This window comes from Barbus barbus (genome assembly GCF_936440315.1).
Source record: "Barbus barbus genome assembly, chromosome: 16".
NCBI lineage: Eukaryota > Metazoa > Chordata > Actinopteri > Cypriniformes > Cyprinidae > Barbus > Barbus barbus.
This window is the reverse complement of record NC_136744.1, coordinates 9,760,934-9,783,322: the sequence shown is the minus strand read 5'-3', so window position 1 is coordinate 9,783,322 and position 22,389 is coordinate 9,760,934. Positions and strand designations below refer to the sequence as shown.

General features: G+C 37.5%; 1 protein-coding gene across 1 annotated transcript in view; it reads left to right on the top strand.

Annotated features, from left to right (window-relative positions):
* The window catches only part of LOC306882604 (leucine-rich melanocyte differentiation-associated protein-like), a 305,855-nt gene that overhangs the window by 186,202 nt on the left and 97,264 nt on the right, over positions 1 to 22,389 (top strand). Inside the window, exons 3-5 of the mRNA XM_079437331.1 lie at positions 13,022 to 13,148; positions 14,370 to 14,509; positions 18,965 to 19,091. Of these exons, the coding sequence (XP_079293457.1) occupies positions 13,022 to 13,148; positions 14,370 to 14,509; positions 18,965 to 19,091 (394 nt within the window). The remainder of the gene's footprint in view (positions 1 to 13,021; positions 13,149 to 14,369; positions 14,510 to 18,964; positions 19,092 to 22,389) is intronic.

Below are 22,389 nucleotides of genomic sequence, written 5' to 3'. Positions count from 1 at the left end.
GTTATTATTATATTATATAACATAGGCGACACAGGGGTTTGTGAAAACAATCATTATTTTTATTTTGTTTTGTGATGCATTTTATTTTGTATTTCATTTTGTTTTATTTTATTTATAGTCTTTTATTTTTATTTTTAAAGACACTGCATTTGGTAAGTTTTAATTCAGTTATTTTATGATAAACAGTTTTGTTTACAGCATTTGGTTCAGTGTAAAATCTAAATCCTGGAGCACAACCATTGCTTTATCAAAGTAGATTTGTCCATTAGCTGTTTTAGTGACCCTCTAAACCTTCACATGGCCAGTGTTTACATAACATTCTTCAAGCTCAGCTGTCTGCGATCATAAGCAGTAATGCTTTTGAACTACAAAAGACATCAAAGCATTTTACCTTATTCCTCTGCTCGTTACCACATGCTTATTTTTTACGCTCTCTTTACAGCTACACGACTGTCACCTGAAAATGGAAGTAAACAGGCAACTGTAAGAAAGTAAAGTGCCTAATTACTGAGCTTCATTTGATCTTTGCCTCTGATATGTCGGCAGGCTGCATGGGTGGTACGTCCCAGGGGCCCTTTGAAGAGGGCGATTTTGTAAGAGATTTGGATCATTACACAATAAAGAACACTTCATAAGTCAAGAAGCGAGTTGGAGAAATGATGGTTAATGATGTTGACAGCAGTTCAACTCTATAGAATTATGCCGAGATTTGACTGGACTTGCCTCCTTTAATGATTCCTGCTTTTCTAAGGTAATGAAGCAATGGCAGAGAGAATGAGAATAATCTTACATCAAACTGAACTTCAGTTAAAATTGCACAAATCATCCATCACATGCCTCTTTAAAGTGTCATGGCTGTGTATTAGAGAGAGCATCTGCAAACAAGTGAAAAGGAAAGAAAGTCCTTCCCATTTCCTGCTAGATCTGAGTGATGTAGCAGTAGATCAATGTCTAGAATGGCTAGACATAAGAAGTGCTATAATAATACAAAATATCATGTTTTGTGTGCAAAGAAGCACATTATTAAAAGACACTATGGTTATCATGCAATTTGATGCACAAAGGGTTTCCAAGTGCTTTTAATGGTCATTGACCCAGTTTTCAGAATACTTTCAATAATCATTATTGCTCCTTTTGATGTTTGAGACAACCACTGTAGACTGATAGTTTAGTGTAGATGCCAAACATTTATTTTTAAAGTTAGCGTCAACACAACATTTAACACTAAGACACCTAAATGTATCATTGTTTAAGTATTATTAATAAAACTTTAAAAACTCTGTACCAAAAATTAAGCAGCTAAAGCTTTTATTTTTCTTCTTTACACTGAAAGTAAATTGTGGCCTCAGCTGTCATTCATGTATGGAAAAGAGCAGCTTGGACATAACAGCTAAATAAGATCTTTTGTTTCCTGCGTGAAAAAGTATTATGGGTTTGGAATGACTTGAGTAAATACTGACAGAATTTTTGGATGAACTATTTCTTTAAGTGGAGTTACCTGTTGATTTTATAGGGATTATTTAATGTTCATAATTAGTTCAAATTTATAGTCACACGATAAAATTGTGATGATCACTGTTCACCTTTTTTCATCCTTACGTGCACAGGTTATAGGAGTCCCAATAACATTTTTTACATGAGGTATTTGTGACAGGGCGTTGGAGAAGTCAAACTGTATGTTTGACAGGGGAAAAACAGACTGCATCAGGAGTTTAATTGGTTTGAATATGCGTCTAATTATCACATAGGGTTGGTACTGATGCAGAAGTAACGTAATTATCATTTTGTAGCATTGTATAATGATATTGCCTTTTGCTCGTCAGGAAGAGACATCTTCATACCTGACACTTTACTGAGCTACATAATGATATGGTGGAGCGACAGCTAATTACAACATAATAAGTGAGCGATGATGGAGTCAGGGTGGATATGCCTCATATATTTAAGTGGTTTCAAAGCACTGCCAATGTAGAGCGACTTGCAATTAAATCAAACCTCTTTTCATTTAATTACAACCAGATTTATTTGCGTATACTCTTACTTAACATGAATGAAAAGACTACATGTAAGGGGAATATCTGGTTGTTTGTATGTGGAAACGCTGAAGATCAAACTTGGCCGAGGTACAATTCCTAACTTAAAAGCCGTTAACCTATTTTCAATGTATACATAAATTGTAGACAGGCAGCATTTTAAATGTGACAGTTACATAAACAAACCCTTTTATAGCTTCAAAGTGTTTAAAACATACATTAAGCTGTCTAACATCATTCCTGTGTTCTGTTTGTGAATTAGAGATTGGTCGAATTGACTCGAAACCCGCAAGTTATATGCGACACAGCTGTATTTTTGTTTATTTTAGTATAAGATTGCTATGCTTCTATATTTTGTAAAATGTCTGCAAATGCTCAGTTAGTAGATACCACTCTGGCAAGTTGCCTGCATTTAGTTTATAATTTGTTGTTTGCATAGACGCTGCGATAAAACTCTGCATGAGGAGGAAATGTGCATGACAAGCAGATCCGTAAATAGGGGAAGTTGATGGCAATTTGGACGGGAGAAGAGCGGCGTTCACTGACTGCTTGAAACCTTTTAATTAGCATTAATTACCCAGCAGAAAATGTTGGGGCTTGAAAGGATTTGTGTCAGCAAGTGAGAGATCAAAGATTGCGGTGCTCGCATTTTAATCTGCCAAGTAAAAACTAATAAGGGCCTTGTAATGGGGCCCCAGAGAGTGACAACGCAGGTGGGGGACCATAATCCTCCCAATTAGATCATCAGATGATTTAATTTCCCTATAATATTGAAAAATTACGATTTCTTTTCTCAGTGGCCATCGTTTGAATAAAGACTGATTTTCCAGTCATCCGCTTCGTTTTTTTTCTTTTTATTTCTCTCTCTGAGCCCCTCATTTACAGCTTTGAGAAAGTGAAATGAAAGCTTTTGGAGGAATGTGTGGTTGGCCATGAGGCACGGAATCATGGCTGTCTCATGTGGTTGTGAGAGGGGATGGGAGTGATGCAGACCACGGGCAGGCCCCAGACAGGGTCATCCATCAAGTGTCATTGATCATTTGCCATGAAGTGACAGCAAGGTAGTGATTATTTGCTATTAGATAGATGCTCAAGCATACAGGGCTGCAGCTTGACAGTATGACGGCCTCAACCCCAGATATCATGGAGGAACTGTGCTCTTTGTGCCTTCTAGTCAAATGCTTGCTCTTTAGGACCAGTGTCCATGCTTATTTACAGTATGCAAATAAAAATTTGAAGAGAGTCCAATAATGAATGCACAATGTAAGTTTGTTAACCTTGTTTTAAGATTTTATATAGATGGCATATGACTATGCATATCAAACGGTAAACACAAAACACTTTTTATTCATATCAGTGCGTATCCAAACAAAGTAATTATGATTGCAAATAGTAATTATGAAGAGTTCAATCATGTTTCTATTTTACAGCATTACATATAATGCTATAAGCAGATTACATGTAGTAGTTTACTGTGTTTGCATGTTATTATCAAGTGAGTAAATATCATTTATTGTGTTTATTAAATAACTAGACAGAATGAAATTAAAATAAAATAAAATTTAAATAAAAAAGGCAAACATGTACAATACAAGAGTCTAAAAAGGATGTGTATATCTTCGATTATTATACATTGCAATAACTAAAACATTTCGTAAACATCTTTTTCAGAATAAAGACTGAACTTTTACCTATTCATCGTAATTCCTCTGATAAAAGTGCCTTATGGATACATGTAGGTTGCCATTTATTTTACCTTAAGCCACTTATTTTATTTTTTCCTCCATTACTGCATCATTTTCAAAATCATTGATTTTACGTTTTGGTATTTATCTAAATGCAAAGTGCCTTAAGATACATTTCCCTCGCAGATAAACAGTGATGGCAGATGACTGCGGTGCCATCTGTAAAGAATAGAATTGATTTTCAGGGCAGAGGTACGAATGGGAGAATGCATTTGTTTTGTGAGGAGAGGTATAATCAGTCAGTGGTGTCGTTTAAAAGAAACTGGGTTGCACCAGAGACAGGGAGGCCATGAGGCATGAAGAGAAATGGTGTTGACCATTTCTCTACCTGCAGACCCATATAAAGTTACGCTACAGTGCTTCCAAAATAAAGTGGCCGGCTCTGTTTTTACTTTCATCTTAAACATAACACTTATATTTGACTTAGATTTTGCTTAATGTTAAATGATTTTGGTCATTGGTGTGGTGTTCAGATTGGAAAGCTCAGGCCATAAAGCAGGATGCCTTTAACCCCTAATTTTACATATTAAGTGTTTTATATTATTGAGGTGAGTAGAATATGTGATATCAGTGGTATGAGCAATTTATGTCATGGAAACTTAATACACACATTTTTTAATTTGTCACCATTTAGTAATGTCTGTTTCTGATAAACATTATTCACATTATTTCACATTTACACCTGAGGTAAAAGCCAAAACACTTCTATGTTATGAATCTGATTGGATCAGTCACGTCTGAAATAGTCAATGTAAACATATCCACGATAATGTTGATGATCATGTTGCTTGGCACCTGTAAACAACCTTCGTTTATACCCTATTTAAACTGGACACAAGTGTTGCGATGCCTCAAAACTAAATCAATCCCATAGTAATCCAAGAAGCTGTCTATATTGGAAGCACCTGTCTGCAACAGTCAATTCTTCGCAGAGACTATACAACCACAGATATACCACAGTATAAATGCTAAGGCAGAATTTTTACAATTGACACCATCTCACTGCATACTCTTTATTATAATTAAAAAAAAATGTCTTGTGGGCCACGTTGAATGGCGCTGCTTCAGATTTTTGTATTTTCATTTAAAATGATTTGCCACTCAATTTAAATTATCCCATTTTCTATTTACACACGCTTGTTCCAGAAGCTGTCATGTTGTGCCTTTTGCATGACTGAAGCGAGGGTAAGTGATTAGACAGCAACTGGACAGACACTCTCGCTACTCTGTAACACAAGGTGATTTGTGCACGTTGCAGTTCAGCTCATGGAGTCCAGGTTGCCCCTGACAGGGCCCATCAGGTCAGTCAGACTTGGCACTGGAAACAAAGTTTGCCAGGGCCGGGGGTCAAACCCAGCTTAAAGAGTCAGCTCTGTCAAAAGCCTCCGTCACATTCTTACCTTACGGCCAACCTTGACTCATCCGGGGCTATTAATCACAGCGGCGCGGCTCTGACCTCAGCCCCTTCTCCCTTTGAAGTGCGCTGTCCTTTGCCGCATGAGGAAATCATTTGCTGCCTGATTCAATGAGCCGTCAGCCGAGCCAGCGGACCTAATGACATGTGAGAATATTAACCTCCTACCACTGAGGGCTGTGAATCTTGAGAGGCAGTCTATAATTCACTAGGCGTTTCATCACTAGCCTCAGTCCTTCTTCTGGTCGAACCCCTGCCTGACCCAACTCAACCCCACCCTAACCAGCACACCACTGCCTGGTCCAGTCAGAGGATGCCTTAAAGGGATAGTTCACCCAAAAATCTAAATTGTCATCATTTACCAAACCTTCATGTTTCGCCAATCCTCTGACTTAGTTCCTCTTCAGTGTTTTTGTTTTCCATAGAATGGAACGGAGTTAATGATGAGGGTGAGTGAATGACAGAATTTTCATTTTTGGTGAACTATCCCTTTAAAGATGTATTTGACGCTAACATTTTGCCGTTTACTCACTTCCAACCGTATATTTTTTTAATTACATTTTTTTTTCTGTGAAATACAAAATGAGATATTGCACAGAATGTTCAAGCTGCCCTTTTCCATACAAAAAATCACTGGTGATTTACAAAGCATCAAAAGGTCCAAAAACGACAAAACAGCATCATAAAGTTATCTTAAAAGTAGTCCCTCTGACTTGTGTACTATATATATAAAGATTTCTGAAGCCATAATATTTATTTATTTATTTTTGACAGTGGCATCAGTGTACATCAGCATCTATTTTCCTTATAGTGTATGTAAACGGAAGCTTGAACATATAAAATAAAACAAAGACCTGGGGCCTCATGTATAAACGCTACTTTTTTCCACGCACGTATCTGGATTTATAAACAAAAACTTGGCATAAATGTGCGCACCGTATGGATGCTCTTGACTGTGCGTACGCACTCTTTTTCCTGGAGTGAGAAGTAATGAAGTAAACAAGGATTTTAAACTCTTTTAATTTCGATATACACATTTACATTAAATATTCCCCTCTCATTAATGAAGATAAGCACTGAAATTAGTGGATGCGCTTGATCACTTTTCCTGTGGCATGCTGTTTTAATGACAGCGAGTGCTATAATAATTCATATTTATACTAAACTGCAGATCTCATGTTATGAGAATTTTCCTTTTTTTTTCTTTAGCAAGAACAATGATCAATGATGCGCACTTATATACTGGTGGACACTGCTGAATTCGGTGGTCGAACGGTCCATTGTCCTATTTAAATAGGTCCAATGATGATAACTTACTGTAAAACCGCAGCTACACGGAGGTGTTGATGGCGTGTCAAGGCATATTCACAACATTATGAAAAATACCACTGTATTTGAAGGATACAGCTTGAAATAAACGATCAGATTTACGTGCTTCCTTTTTAAAATACTTTGTCAGTGATGCGCCAAATCAGACAATTGTATTTACACTGCAATAAATATAGGCTTATCGGTTTCCACTAAAAATAGCTATAAGATGTTCACCTTTTCAGAAAAACTGCATACATTTGATTTGAATTGTTTAAAACAATTGAAGTACTATTTGGCCAGTGGAAGAGAATGAGGGCAACTATATTCTAAAATAGGCTATTTATCTGAGAACTAATTTTTATGGATATTTTGAGATTTATTCTAAAACATATTGGATAATTTTGGCATTTAGTCCATATCTCATATTTCCTTAATGTCTTGTAGCTTTGACGGTGTTAAACATGGTGTCACATGGATGAGAATATGCATGGAAATGATGTGCAGATGAGGTTATGCATAGTAAAACGAGGCGTTGTAAGCTCCATATATGGTGATTTCTGGGAGGAGACAGGGTGGAGATGCACGTATGCACAATCTTCCCCTGACTTGGATTTATAAAGGGATTTTTGCTCAGGTTCTGGCGTAAATCTTAAAACTTGTGTGTGTACGCAAAATCAAGCTTTTGTGCGTACGTATACTTTTAGGATGAAATCTATGGAGAGTTTTATACATGAGGCCCCTGGAACCAGTCATTTCTGATCATTTTTGGTTAAACCATTCCTTAGTGACCCTTTGTTATCTCCTCTTTAAATCCACTATTTGAGACTAATTGAATACGGTAATTTATTTGTGGAACCCCATGTGTTTTTTCTTTTCACATTTTTTTTTCTTTTACACATTTAGCTCCAAAACACTAGTATTTAGCTCTTCATACAGTATATCCATTATTTATGTAATATACGCAGCACTGTAATGATAGTGTTGTTTAATGGAGCCAAATTATGCGCTGCAGGTTTGTGAATATCCACGTAAATAACAAACCAAAATGTACATTGCATATTGGAAGAAAATCACCCAAGCAGTGTGCGTCCCCATTAAAACTGCAGGGTAACTGCTCCATAAGCCTTTAACACATGTAAATTGCAACATAGCTGAAGCCCATTTCCTTACACATGTGATCTGTAAATTGCTGCCACCCGAGGGCTGGTGACATGTTTGAAGTCAGACAGGGTGGATGGGCTGAGATTAAGCTAGATAATGGCTGCCTAATACTGCCAAACTGAAGAGATTTATAGTGCCGCTGCATCTGAAGCATCATGTTTTTGAAGATTGAAAACAGAATTGCATGCGGGTTGAAGGTGGGAGTGCATCTGAGCTCCTTTGGCGCATATATTCTGCTTGAAGCTGGTGTCAAGATAATATTCAAGGTTGTAGGGTTGATTAAAAAACCGACACAATGGGCAGATGTGGCATTCTACCTCACATTTATCACAAGAAATAGTTGATTCATTCATTCTGTCTGTGCGATGAGGAGTTTGTCATGTCCTCTGATGGACAGCTTTGCAGTGTCATGTGCATCTTTTCTTCCTTTTTTTTACGTTTATTAAAACCAGTCCGATCGCTGTTTTTACAGCCCCGCTTCCCTCTTTCATTCATTATAGTTTCTTATCTTGGCAGGCAATCAGAACTGCCAGGCAGCCAGTCCATTATGCACATATGAAGCCCATCACTCCAACCAGATTGGCCAATTCATCAAACATTTATCTTTTGCCCTGTGAACATCATGTCAATTTGCCTGTCACTCCCAAGCCTTCGCAGCCTCTTTGGAATAAAAACATTACTTTTCCTACACCGGAGACAACTTTGATATTAAATCTCCCCTCTTTAACTTTCAAACAAGGCCTAAAGTCGGATTCCAATCCTCGCACAGAAAAATATCCCAAACAATGGGATCCGCAGCCATGCGCTGTTGACTGAACCAGAGTTGTGTATTGAGACCGAGCCGTGGTGCTGGTTGCAGATCAGCTGGTGAGTATGTACGGCCTAGATCGCCCGTGGCTGTTCTGGGGCCCAGTTTTGGCTCCAGACACATGGGTGACACTGTGGAGCCAAGGATATGAGAGAGACTAATATCAAAGGATGATCAGAGCTGCTCTGTCAACAACAGACACACTGGGGACTCAAAAAAGAGAGCAGAGAAGAGAAAGGCCTTTTAAAACCGACGAGCAAACAAGGGAATTGCTGGCCATAGCAAAGGGAAATATCAAAGCTGGGAATATCATACAGAAGGAGGCTTTTGCTGAATGGGATCACTGCTGGAACGCAGACTCGGAATACAAAGGCAGTGTGAGTGTGTTTGAATGAATGCTGTGTCTGAAAATCTGTTATTTGCGGTTAGCACTGTTTGCTAACTTGGCAGGTGTATCTCTGAATTTTCTTTCCTTTTCTCTTTCTCTTTCTCTCTCTGTCTCTCCCTCCCTGGACATGTGACCTGTGAAAGCTGGCTGACTAAGGGCTGCAGTGACTGACATTTCAACCAATAATCACAGAGTGTTTTTTTCCCCTGTTGTCAGCAGCAGTTTATCAATCAGCATGTCCGCATTAGTATTTGTCTATCGATCTATCCATCTCTGTCAAGCCATCTCTGTGTCATTGTCTGAGCTCTTGTCCTCTTGTTTGGCTTCTTTTGAGGATAGTCTGCATAGTAATTTGTTTTACAGGCCCTGGCTTTGAAAGGTTTTACATGGCGGCCTTTTGAGGAGGCGTGGAATTAGACGTTCTCAGCGAGCGCTTGTTTCGCATGTCAGCAAACTGTCACCATCTACATAGGATCTTTTTAAAGTAACTTTTGGTAGTAATTGTTTGACCTTCTATCAACTTTCTCTGTCAGTATTTCTCCTCCTCATTCCATTAGACATTGTTTAATAATTGGATTACGAGACATCCCAATTTCACGAGCAAGAGTTACCCTCAGGATGCTGTTTGTCCCAATAATTAGCTGCATTGTATACGAGCTAGTGTCTGTATCTCTGTAAAACTACACCTGTCACAAAAACGTGAACTCTGATTTTGTTCCTCGTTTTCGTGTTGGTGGTTTAATGAGGGGAATATTTCACAAATGTGTCGCCATGTGAAGTAATGAAAAAAAACATCCTAAATAAAGTTTTGATGGTACTTTTTTTTTTTTTTTTTTTTTTTTTTACAGAGGTAATGAAAACTTGTCACTAGATTTGATCGTTTATGTCGCTTACATCAGCAAGGTTCAGACTATCATTCTTACAGTTAGTCTTAAACCGTGTATTGTGTTGTATTTCATTATGAAGTTCCATACTACTTCATTTTATTTACTCAACAGCACACTTGGTGTTAAGTGAGTTTCAATTCTGGACCCTGTTTGTTGCTCAATCATCCAAATAATATGCTTGATGTGCCCAAAGATCAGATTTATCCAAGCTATTTTCATTGTAAAATGTTTTTAGTCTTTTTTTTTTCTTACAAACTGTTATGAATGTAAAACATTGGAGTGCCCACATTATCCACCAAGCCATCTCTGATCTGTATTTAATTTATATCACGGTCATTTGGTCGCCTTATGTATCCTGTGTAATCATGTGTATTTTCCAGCGCAGTATGTTGTTTAGCACCTAAATCTCCTGTTTTGTGAGCTGTGTGCTAACTCAGGCAGAGAGAGCCAGACACGGCGCACTGGCAAACACGTTGAGATATTCACTGTGACAATGAGCTTGATCATAATTATCTTAACAAGGAGTGGGTTCATTGGCGTGGCTCGTTAAATCTATCTCTCTTTCCTTCTCTTGTGTCTTCCCGTCCATCTCTCTCCTTCTCGCCTTAGATCAGACGGCGCTCCCTGCATTGTGCTATTCTGTCATTGTGGTGTGACTTTGAAGATGGTGGTGTAAATGTGCAGTCAGTTTTGGATTCCCCATGGGGACGAGGTGTGAGTCAGAGAGGTTCCTACCTGAAAGTGTTTGTGTGTGATTGAGTTTTAGATTGCTTGTGTATTAGAGTTATTTTAGTTTTGTAAGTGCCTGTTCAGGATTTACTCACCCTCGAGTTGTTTTTTATTCTCTGAAACAAGTGTCATACAAGAAAATGAGCATGGTAAGCACACTTTATATTAGGTGGCCCTAACTACTTGCATTTAAATGAATAATTTGATACAAGGCACTTAATGTGAACACACATGGTTTTGCATTGTACTTATATTTAAAAAATGCATGCATGCAATTACATTTGTAATTCCTGTAATTACTTTTATAATTACACTGTTGACCCATCCTTTACACATTAACCCACTTTTAAACCTGCCCATACCTCCAAACATGTCCTTAACCTTGCCCGTATCCCACCTCAATAGCAGCAAAAGTGTTTTTAAATGCAATACTCACTGTACTTTATGATGTAAGTACATACTAGTCAAGACCACCAATATAAAGTGAGACCAAAAAAAAAAATTCATTAAGCATAAATTACAAATTGGTGTCATTAAAAACAGTGCACAATGTGCTCTATATTCTAGGTGTTTTAAAGTGACATAGCCAGATGTTGCATGATAAATTGAATATGCAAGATTATTTGTGAATAAAAACCAAATATGATATAGAATATGAATTGTGAACTATGAAAACAACAAAGATTATTTAACATTTCTCACTTTGCATTCCATGGACAAAATAGCAAGATATGGGTTTTAAAATATATTGAAGTCATTTCTGCATCTTCATATCCTATACTTTTCATGTCTTAGAATCGTTTTTGCACCAGTTTTATCAGTTGAAGCATTTTTTTCTCCCTGTATTTTATTTTGTTTAATCTATCTTGTAATCTCGCTGTTAGATTTTTTTTAGTTTTACTCTCCATAGTCAGGACTCGAGTGAATAAATATCAGAATTTGAATTTTTGGATGAACTGTTCCTTTAAAAGCGTTTGGCAATTAATCATTCAGTTAGCAGCACATTTTGAAAGTTTTCCTCTTCTGCACTGTACAGATGTTGCATATAATACTGCAGTGCAAATGTTTAGGCACAACGTGTTGTGGGCAAATTAGGGTTGAATCCGTTTGTTGTTGTGAATGTGATTTGGCCGCTCCCTTGGCTGTGAATTTAACTGATTAAATCACCTTTTGCACACAGCAGTAGTGACACGAAAACAACAATTAATAAGCAACCCCCCTGCGACGCGCGGATGCCTCTTAACGAAGCAGCTAATAACATTACACCCACCCAGAAACAGCCGAGGCAAACAGGTGGAGGGGGCTCGCAGAACAGCTTTCATTTATCGAGCAGGGACATTTCTCTGAATTTTGCGCAATTTGACAATACAAATAGAACGTATTTCTCTTGCGGTAGGAGTTCTTGGCCGCCTGCTTCTATATGTTTGCTTTCTTCCTCTTGTAAAGCCCATAAAATTTCATCAGCCGTGTTCTACACGATAAGAGCGAGGTATTTGCATAACACAACAGAGTTTTATGACACTGACAGCAGGACCGATTTGTTCGTTGCCACAATAGTTGGGTGTCTTCCAAAGACAGACTTCACCTGGCTAGATATCAACATTTACTCCTGAGAGCTCCTTCCAGATTGCCTTGGGTTTTTCCGCGCTACTGTACCACAAAAGGTCTCACGACAACAAGATTATGATATGCAGGTGTTATTTTTCTTTTTGCCCCAAGAGTGGCAAAGACTAGCATCTAGTCGCCATCGAATTGTCCTTTGCTCGAGGAGGCTGACAGACCTAAATGTCAATTAACCAAGGGTGGACACATTAGTGTTGTAGATTGTCATCCTCTGCCATTTGAGGGATTAGAAACACACACCCCTGCTTTTATGCACCTTCCACGCCATGAACTTTGTAAGGCCCAACATTACCCTGAGCACCACGCTCCATCATGTTTATGCCAGCGCAGGACGGGGAAGAGACCCAGACGGAGGGAAAGTCCTTGGGGACAGCGTGCCTGCACGTCTGTGGGGGATTGAGTGTCACGATGGGGAATAAAGGAGTAAAGCAGTTGTTTTTAACAGCAAGTGGCTCATCGCAGAAGTTGCAGAAGTTGTACTCATTCCGTTTGTGGCTAGGCATTATAGCTGTGCTGGGAAAATGATGGATGACGAGTTAAATTTGTGTTGGGGGAGTGAAGGTGAACTGTGACAGAGTTATTTATCTTGGGAATGGAGGGTTAGGGTCAGGCAAAGCTGGGTGCCTGAAGGCACAAGACATTGACAAATTCATCCCGCACACTGCATTTCTGAAGCCCTTTTGTTTTGAATCCTGGCTACTCACGAGTGACCCTCATCACTCACGCTGCCAGCGTGTGAAGGATGCCGCACCATGCCAGGGGATCTTAGCGCCACTAATTCTTATCATTCACTCTCCTGACAGTCCCAAGCCCAAACTATTCCGGCCTGTGAAAGGGCCCGCCTGAAATATTTATTTCTGCACATAATGGCTGCCCAGATTTAGGGCCATATAATTTTTCCTCTCTTGCCTTATCATTGCAGGTCACTGACAGGCCTGAAAGCGTTCAGCCAACTGGAAGAGCTGATTGTGGACAACAATCTTCTCGGAAATGACCTCCGGTTGCCCAGGTTACCACGGCTCCATACCCTGACACTCAACAAGAACCAAATATCCTTTGCTTTTCAGCTCTCATGCTTGACCAAAATGACAGGATATGCTGTGAGTTTCTTTGCAATGCAGTGCAGGATCTCCTTTTGCCACACTTGGTCTCTTTAAATGATGTTATTGTGTTAAATTGAGCTCCTGTCTAATGGGGCTGCTTTATAAACTCACTTGCGTTTGTGCCATGGTGACCTCTAGTGGAGGAGAGGCGAAAAACAAAAAACAAACTCCAGCACAGTCCCATGACTGAAAGATAAAGCCCTGTTAGACATCCTTCTTAGAAACCGATCATATCATATGGTGACCCTTATCATAGTTGCAGTATGGGCCTCATGACTAGAAAGCAGAGCAAACAGAGTTCATTAACCAATATTTCAACTCATACATTTCCCAGTGTAGTGTTAGCTGTTTAATAAACTAACGTACCAGACACCCCACGCCAAAAGTAAATCTTTGAAGCCAGACTGGAAATTTCAGGTTTCCGTCCGTTGACAGTCGGCAATTACATCACTGCGACACGTTACATTTAGTTTGTGTGATGAGATGCAAAGAGAAGTAAATGGCAAAAGTAAATGTGCTAGCCTGACGAAAATTTATGCTCTGCTGTTTGTCGCTGGATGCTATCCATCTACATAATAATGACGCAGCCTCACCCTCTGTTCTCCAAACAGCTCTCCTCCGACAGTGTCAGCAGCTCAGACCCAAATTCTGCTGTGAAGTGGTCTGCACATGCTAATGGGCCAATTATTTACATCCTGTAGTGGCCTGCTGCCATTGAAATTCAAGTGCTGCATTAGTGTGGTTGTATTTTGACACATTTCGGGCACCATTTTCAAATGAAGTGAATGTATTAGTGATGAATTTGCTGTGAAGTGGCTGTTTGTTTCCCTGTGCTGGGTGAAGGGGAGGGGGTGTCCATGGCTTAGGGAGTCACTAACTGTTTTTACCACAAGGCATCCATCATTTTGTCAATGTTTTTAATGTTCTGCACCAAGCCACCCAGGAAATGGGAAGAGGCACGGGAGAAGAGAACAGCCAAACTTACAGCAAATGCCAAAATCTCACCCTTAAATTTACCCACTCTTTGTATTCTCAAGCGCAATTGCTTTTGAGCTCTTTCCAAGGGTTTCGGACAGAGTTCTTCTGGCTGGCCAGGCCAGCAGAGAGTGCAGAGTAAATGCTAATGTAATTAACAGCTTGGATTCCTTGACCTCTGCTCCGTGACACTTCACCGACATCGAGGCCCTGTTGGAGCATTTGGCGGAAGTGACGCCAGCGCTGGAATACCTGAGCCTTCTGGGAAATGAGGCCTGTCCCAACCAACTGGTCAGCATGGATAAAGATGAAGACGACTATCAGAGATACAGGTCAGAACACTGTCTACACTGATGAACATGCATAGTACAAAGTGGTTTTGAATTTGAGACATTTGTCTCTGTAATGTCTGTCCCATACAGAGGTATCCAAAAATGTGACAACTCCTTGGAAATTTGGGCTTTTAAACTTGGAAAATTAACAACACAACATTAGGAGTTTTTAATTAGAATAACATTTTAACTAGGACTAGATTGCTTTTATTCAGCAAGAATGCATTAAATTGATCAAAAGGTTATAACAGGTGAGACATTTATAGTTACAACTGTTGTTTTGAATTTTTGTTCATCAAAGAATCCTGAAAAACATATATTGTGATTTCCACAGAAATATTAGGATGCACAACTGTTTACCTTATTATTATCAACATTGATAATAAGAAGAAATGTTTCCACTACTATATCAGCATATTATATCAGAATGATTTCTGAAAGATCATGTGACACAGAAGACTGGAGTAATGATGCTGAACATTCAACTTTGCCATCACAGGAATAAAAATACAATATATTCAAAATAGAAAGCAGTTATTTTAAATTGTTATATTTAAATAATATAATGATTCAAAAACTAAATAAATAAATTAAAAAAAATAAAAAAACTTTTGAAACGTGTTTGTGCCCCACCATGTACTGTAAAAGTTTTTCTTTTTTTTTTATTAGTATTATTTATTTTATTTTATGTTTTTGGTTTGTTTTTTTCCTCCCAATTCAAACAAATATTTTCACCAGTGGTCTCAGACCTTTGGGCCTCGCTGTATATGAAATCTCTGGTGTCCTAAAGCAATGAAAGCAATTTTTTTTAGCTACTCATGAATTTTTGTTTTGATATGTTTTTATTTCTTCTGGTAAAAAAGAGAAATACCCCTGGCGTGTGTTATTTGGCAACTTTCAGTAATCTTTTATTTGGATGAACGGCTGTTGCACAACACCATAAATCACATTGCACAAGCAAAGACTGATACTTTAGGCTATAACCACACTCCTTTTAAAGCTACTCGACTTTCTTTTTTTTCTTTTTTTCGTAGACTTGCAAAATCGATTTCATGTGTGAATTGTGATAACCACAAATGAGTGTTTGCTATCCTTTCCTAGAAGATGAAATGATGCATTCATTATCAAGCCCAGGCCTATGGGAGTGCAATGCCACGCTATGTTACCACCATTTGTCAGGTTTTCAACATGAAACCCAGCGGTGGGAAGAAGGGAGGGAGAAACACATTCTTTGTCTACCTTAGACCTAAGTGCATTTTTCTTGACACTGTGTTCAGTATGAATCATTTACTATACAGATGAACCCAATAGGCGCCACTCTCGCGCAATGTCTCCCATGCTTCACTTGGTGCAGAGGACGACCATTCTTTCCCTGACTGACAGCAGCTGTGTGTTTGTGATGTAATATTCATAATGTGTCACATATTAGTACATCAATCTGAGCATAATGCAGATTTTATGTCTGACAGGGTTAGGTGAGCTCTCAGGTCATAGCAGGACTGGCCTTGGGCTATGCACTTCTCAGACTGCGCCCTAAGAACAAAAAATTAAAAATGCGCCCTGCTTCATAACGCGTTGAAATATAACATGCCTCTTTGCGCTCTTTCAATTAGTCAAATGAAATGAACAGGCATAAGTACACTCGGCTGTATTTTACAGCAGTCGCTCGGCTCATTCATCATTGTTTACTTCTGGGGCTCGAGGAGGATTTTTTTCCTCCCTTTAGCTGAAGAAGTACAGCGCTCGACACAGCGACAGCCATCTGCGGTAAAGGATGTATGTCCTGTCTCTCTGGAATGCTCTCCAGCCCATGCTGTCTGTGATTGCATGTTTGTCTCTTGACATCATGACGTGTGTGTGGGCTTAAATATCTGTGTTTGCTGAAGATCAGAAAGTTTAGGGCCAGTTTTGCCTGGGGTGCTTTAAACAACACTTGCTGCAGAGCTGCTCCAACCATCTGTTCGATCAGCACAAAAATTTCACAATCAGGAAAACACCTGCATATTTCCCGCTAACAGTCGCTTTTATTATGTTTTGTTTGTAATTGAATCATAACAGTAAACAAAGCGTACCCACACTGCACTCCAGAGGAATTTGTTACATAAAGTTAATAGTTGTTTTGCTGAGACAAGTATGACTCTTACTGTTGCACATAATTAAGGTTAGGGATTTAAACAAAATATCTCTTAAATATTCCCCCCTCTCTCAATATATGTATGTATATGTGTATAGGTATATATGTATGTACATATACATATAACACACACCAAACAAGTTTGGGATGAGTACGATTCTGAATATTTTTGAAAGAAGTCTCTTATGCTCACCACGGCAGCATTTATTTGATCAAAAATGGAAGTAATATTGTGATTTATATTGTTACAATTTAAAATAGCTTTTATATTTTCTAATATTTAAAATGTATTTTATTCATGTGATGGTAAAGCTGAGTTTCCATCAGTGATTACTCCAGTCGTTAGTGTCACGTGATCCTTCAGAAATCATTCTAATATGCTAATTTATTATTAGTTTATTATTTAAATGAAAGAAATTAATAATTTTATTCAGCAAAAATGTTAAATTGATAGTGATTGCAAAGACACACAAAAAATATATTTTGAATAGATGCTTTTTTTTTTTTTTTACTTGTCATGTCAGTTATTTGTATTAATATATATAATGTTAATAATAATTATACTGAATGGAATTTATTATTATTTTTTTTTACCTAACCAAACTTCACTGCTTACTGTGTAAAAACTAGTGCTGTCGATTAGAAAAAAAATATATATTATTCTTTGATTTCTAGGTAGGTTTAGAGAGCAAAATGAAAAGAAAAAGTAATATACAATTTGGTAATTGTTTTAAGAATTTGAATTAAACATTCATATTAAGTTCATACATGAAGTAACAAAAAAATACAAAAACAAAAAAAAGATAGCAACACCCTGGCAAGCACCCCAGCATGAACAAGTAAAACCTGTGTTTTCTTCAGAATATGTAGAAAATCTAGATTGCTATATTGTTGTAAATTCTAATTTGCAAAAACGGTGTTCACATGCACAAGACACACACTTGGGTGTTTATGCAAATGGCGTTTAACTCTGAATATATGCGGTGGAAAACACATCCCTGCACGTTTTTGATTCAGGCTTATCTTAATAGGATCAATCTGCAACTGTGTTCTTTGTGATCCATCAGGAATAAACACGTAGCATGGGTTCGCCTTCGTCCTTCATCATTGTCATCATCATGGGTTTGTTGCTGGCTTTTGCATGAGAGCTCGGTTGGAAATCTGTCACTGCCCATATACACATCTGTTCACACCCTCCACTTAGTGTCTCTCTCTCTCTGTCTGTCTCACTCTCTCTCTCCGTCTCTCTCTCTTTCTATCTCACTCTCTGTCTCTCTCTCTTTCTATCTCACTCTCTGTTTGAAGTCTTGACATGCCTCTTCCTCCATTCCAGTCAGCCTGTGAAAGAATCTGTTGTCATCTATGTATTCCTGCTATTATCTCACGTCATTTTCTCTCCCTGAATGAAAGACAGAGTGTGTGAAAGCGTAAAGAGATATCTGTGAAGCTACAGAAATGACAGCTTGGCAGATTCTGTCAATGTGGGCTTTTTATCTGTTTGTGTTGTACGTATTTTTACATATTTTGAAGGTAATTACCCAATTACAAATATTGCTATGGTTAATTTAACGCATTTCAAATTAAATGTTCATTTAAGTTTTGTTTTATGTGGTTGACTTGCAGATTTAAAATAGTTCACTTCTTCATTTAAATCTGCTGTCATGGGGATTTTGATTTATTTTATTATTTTTGTTTTAATTCTTCTGTAATAGAAGTTTTAAGAAATTATAGATTTTTTTTTAATAGATTGTGGTAATATGATGCATTAGATTTGTTTTTTTACATTTTCTTATTATATTTTAATTTTAAAATATTTAAATAGTATGTTTTAATGCCTAGATGTTTTTTATTAAGTTGTACTTTTACTGTGATCTGTCTGTCTGTTTGTTTTCTTTTCCATGCAAGATATGCACTTCCTAAAATTTAAAGGCAGCTTATTTTCATGTGTACAGGCCCTTTTTACTGTGAGCATAATATTATAAAAAACAAAATTAAGGTGTACTAAAGACAAAACAAATTACTGAAATATTATCTTAAAATATTTACAATTACTGGATTATGTAAGGAACATTTGCTTCCTTCCAAACTAACAAGCAAATAAATAAATTAATGTAACATTATGACGTTTTATGTGGCTGGTGTTTTCTAATGTTGTTTATTTATTTATTTATTAAACTGTTTTAATGTATTTTCAAAAGTGTTAAAGCTAAATTATGAAAACTGCAGCAAAACAACGTGTTACTTTTGTAACCTGTGATCTGGCATACTGGCTGAATAGTAAAATCTGCTTTGTATTTATTTATTTATTTTTTTATCTGTAGGTACTTTGTGCTACATAAACTGACAAAGCTGAAGTTCCTGGACACCAGGAGAGTGACCCAGTGGGAGCGGTCAGAAGCTGAAGCACGTGGAGCTTTCATGAAGGTGGTCAAGCCGAAAAATGACCAAGTTAGTCCAAAACACATGACACCATACAGGATCAACAGACAGTTGAGATGATCTGAGATAACTGACTGTGTATCCCAGATTTAGATATCTAAAATGCTCTGTAGTTTAGCGTGTAACCCAGCAGCCAGTTAAGCATCTTTTACTCATGTAATGTGGCCGAATAACTACACAGCCTGACCCTGTAAATGATTTGTGTAACCCTCCCCTTTCTGTGCAGATGGCTATAAGAGCTTAAAAGGCCAAGGCGCACCGTAAACTAATCCATCCCACTCCTTCTTAGCTTCCATTGTTTGTTCGTAGCAAATTGTCAGAATCTTTTAAGAGGTTACTTGTACACAGCTCTTTGAAGACGTGGCCTTTCAATCTCACATGGCTGTTTAGAGGAGGGTCTTTTTAATGACCACGACCTGACCTCTTTCTGTATGCATGAGCCCAGATCAAAGTGGACGGCGCCTGTCCGATTGGACTTGCTTCGCTCGCCGTGACAGCGCTCTCGATCGTAGTGACAGCTCATGTTCATGACAGTCACCATCGCTTAATTATCCATTGCGCACACAATTATTTCTCTCTCTCGCTCGCGTTTCAAGGAGGCAGGCTTCAAACACAATGGAATGGCTTTAGTAAGATTTTATTTCATGTCATTGTGCAGTCATAAAATATTTAGCTTGTGGTCGAACCAGGTCTTTATATTCACTACTTCCCGAGAGTTAGAGAAGCAAATAGGCATGTGGATGCTCACGTAATTTGATGCAGTGTTTTAAGAACAGAATATGTATCACAGTCAACATTCAGACAAAGCTGGTATATATTTTGTTTGCATGATGCTGAAGTCACTTATTTTGCTTCAGCATTGCAGTGACAGAAAAAGTGAAAACCATGCAATGAGTTAACCTCATTCAGGCATGTTTTTAGTTTGAAGGGTATTTTGTTGGTTGGAAAATGAGAAAAAGCTGATTGGAGAATGGAATATAAAGTCTTGTGCAATCTGTCCACTCAAATAAGACGAGACATTTCAGGACATGCCATTTTGAGAGTGATGGAGATGAATAAATGATCACATATGAAGTAAAACAATTTCCAATAAAACTGTAACGTAATGCCACAGTAGATCCATTTTAAGCACAACCATTGAGCATTTTCAAGATTTAATTCTTAGCGGGCATGCTGTTGAAATAGTCCACTGTTTTATATATCTGGGAACCAACACAGTGTTTATGGATTTAGTTTTTTTTAAGTTATGCAGTGTTTGCGTCTAATCCAAAAGTTTACCCGAAGTAATCCAGAACATTTTAGGAACTGTTAATCTTATACAAAGCGTTCTGTTTTTCAACATGGTAATTGTATAATGCAAACCTGACGTTTTCCCGTTTTTGGGGCAGATGAGTGCAGTATTGAATAGGCATTACAAAAAAAGGCATTAGACGACAATAAATAGTTTGTTTTATTTTGGACTACAGTCAACTGTGATCCATTTTGTTATTGAGTTTGTCACTCTGACTGAGGTAGATTTAGAGGATGCTCACACAAAACATGTGTCTGTGCTGTTTTAACGTTTTGGTCTATGTAAACAAGCTAATTTGCATTTTAACCAGTGCATCATGTTTTACTTTTTTTGTGTGTGTGTTTCTAGACACATGAACATCTAAACATATTACAAATCATTCCTAACATGCAGAGCTGGGTAGATTACTTACAACTTGTAGTCCATTGCAAAATTACACGATGAAAACTGTAGTTAGTAGCATAATCTAGGTTACTTGTTTTAGGTAATGTATTCTTAGTACTTTTTAGATTACTTTTTATCAAACATGTTTTAAAGTTACCATAAATTTACCACATTTAAACCACATTAGAAAGCAAGATATCTCAAGTAGGCTCAAATATTTTAACGGTTCGACTGACAAATCTTTATTTGTTTCATACATGGTCTAATTGCTATTGCTCTAGGTGCTATTTTCCTTCAAACTCAGAAGCATGGTTTGCAAATTTATTTCCACAACATTTGTGAATATAGTCAAAAGTATGATACAGTAAGATTTTTAGAAAGGATCATTTAAAAGAGTAAAGAATTATGGAGAATCAATAAATTATGAATGATTTACTGCCATATGTAATCATGTAATCCATAAATATGTAACTAATCTGATTATGCACTTTTTTAAAATGTAATACTCGAATTACAAGTGCTTTTTTTTGTAATTTGATTACGTAATCCAGATTACATGTAATCTGTTATCACACAGTACTGCTAACATGTCACGCTTCTATATCTTTTTATTATTTTTCAGTATAATTGTATTTTTTATGCCTTTTATGTTTGTATAATATGTTCAATATTGTGAAGCGAGACAATTTCCCACATTGTGAATAACATTTCAGTTAACTTTAAAATTAAATTCAGTTCATTAACATTGTGAACTAACTCATGAACTAAAATGACTTGTACAGCATTCATCATTCAAGGTTAATGTTAATTTATAAATATACTGTTGTTTATAGTTAATTCATGTTTCAATTAATATTAATATATTAATATTAAACTTGAAATACAACTTTGACAAGTTTATGCATGTATTATATTAGTAAATGTTGAAATTAAGATTAACAAATGCTTTATAAGTGTTTTTATTTTAGTTAATGTTAATGTCGGTAACTAATGCTAATAAATATATGTAGAAACTAATGTTAACTTAGATTAGTAAATTCATTGTACCTAATGCAATCACTTATGTTAAGAAGTTAAACCTGATTCTAAACTCTACAGTAAAAGGACAAGAATATCTCTGGCCTGTCCACTGTCAGACACTTGAGCAGATGAAACACACTGCTGTAATGCTGTAAGGCTTCTGTCCTCTCCACAATAACTGCTATTGTAGAGGCCTTGTGCGAGGGAGAAGGTTGGCCGGGTTCTAATGTCCCATGTCTGTGCCTGGCACAGCTGTCACGCCAACGTTTGCCTAGCATTTGTTTTGATTTAGATGAGACATGATGTGGCAGCCATAACAAGCTCTGTGGGGCATGTGTACTCTCTGTCTCTAATTGGCTTCATCATCATGCCGATTGTCTACTGACCAATAGTGCAGGTCACCAATTAATGAGCGCCAGCGACGAGCGATAAGATGATGGCATAATTAGTTATGTGTTTGTTTTTATTCTTCATCCAGTGGGGTGTCTTGCATTTAAAGACATGCTGGCGTTAACATTGTTACGGCAGACTGTAATTAGCTCTTCCTGCTTTCCAAATTTGTCATCAAACCGGAGTCCTGTACCGACAGCTTGCTGTTGTAGCATTGTGGTA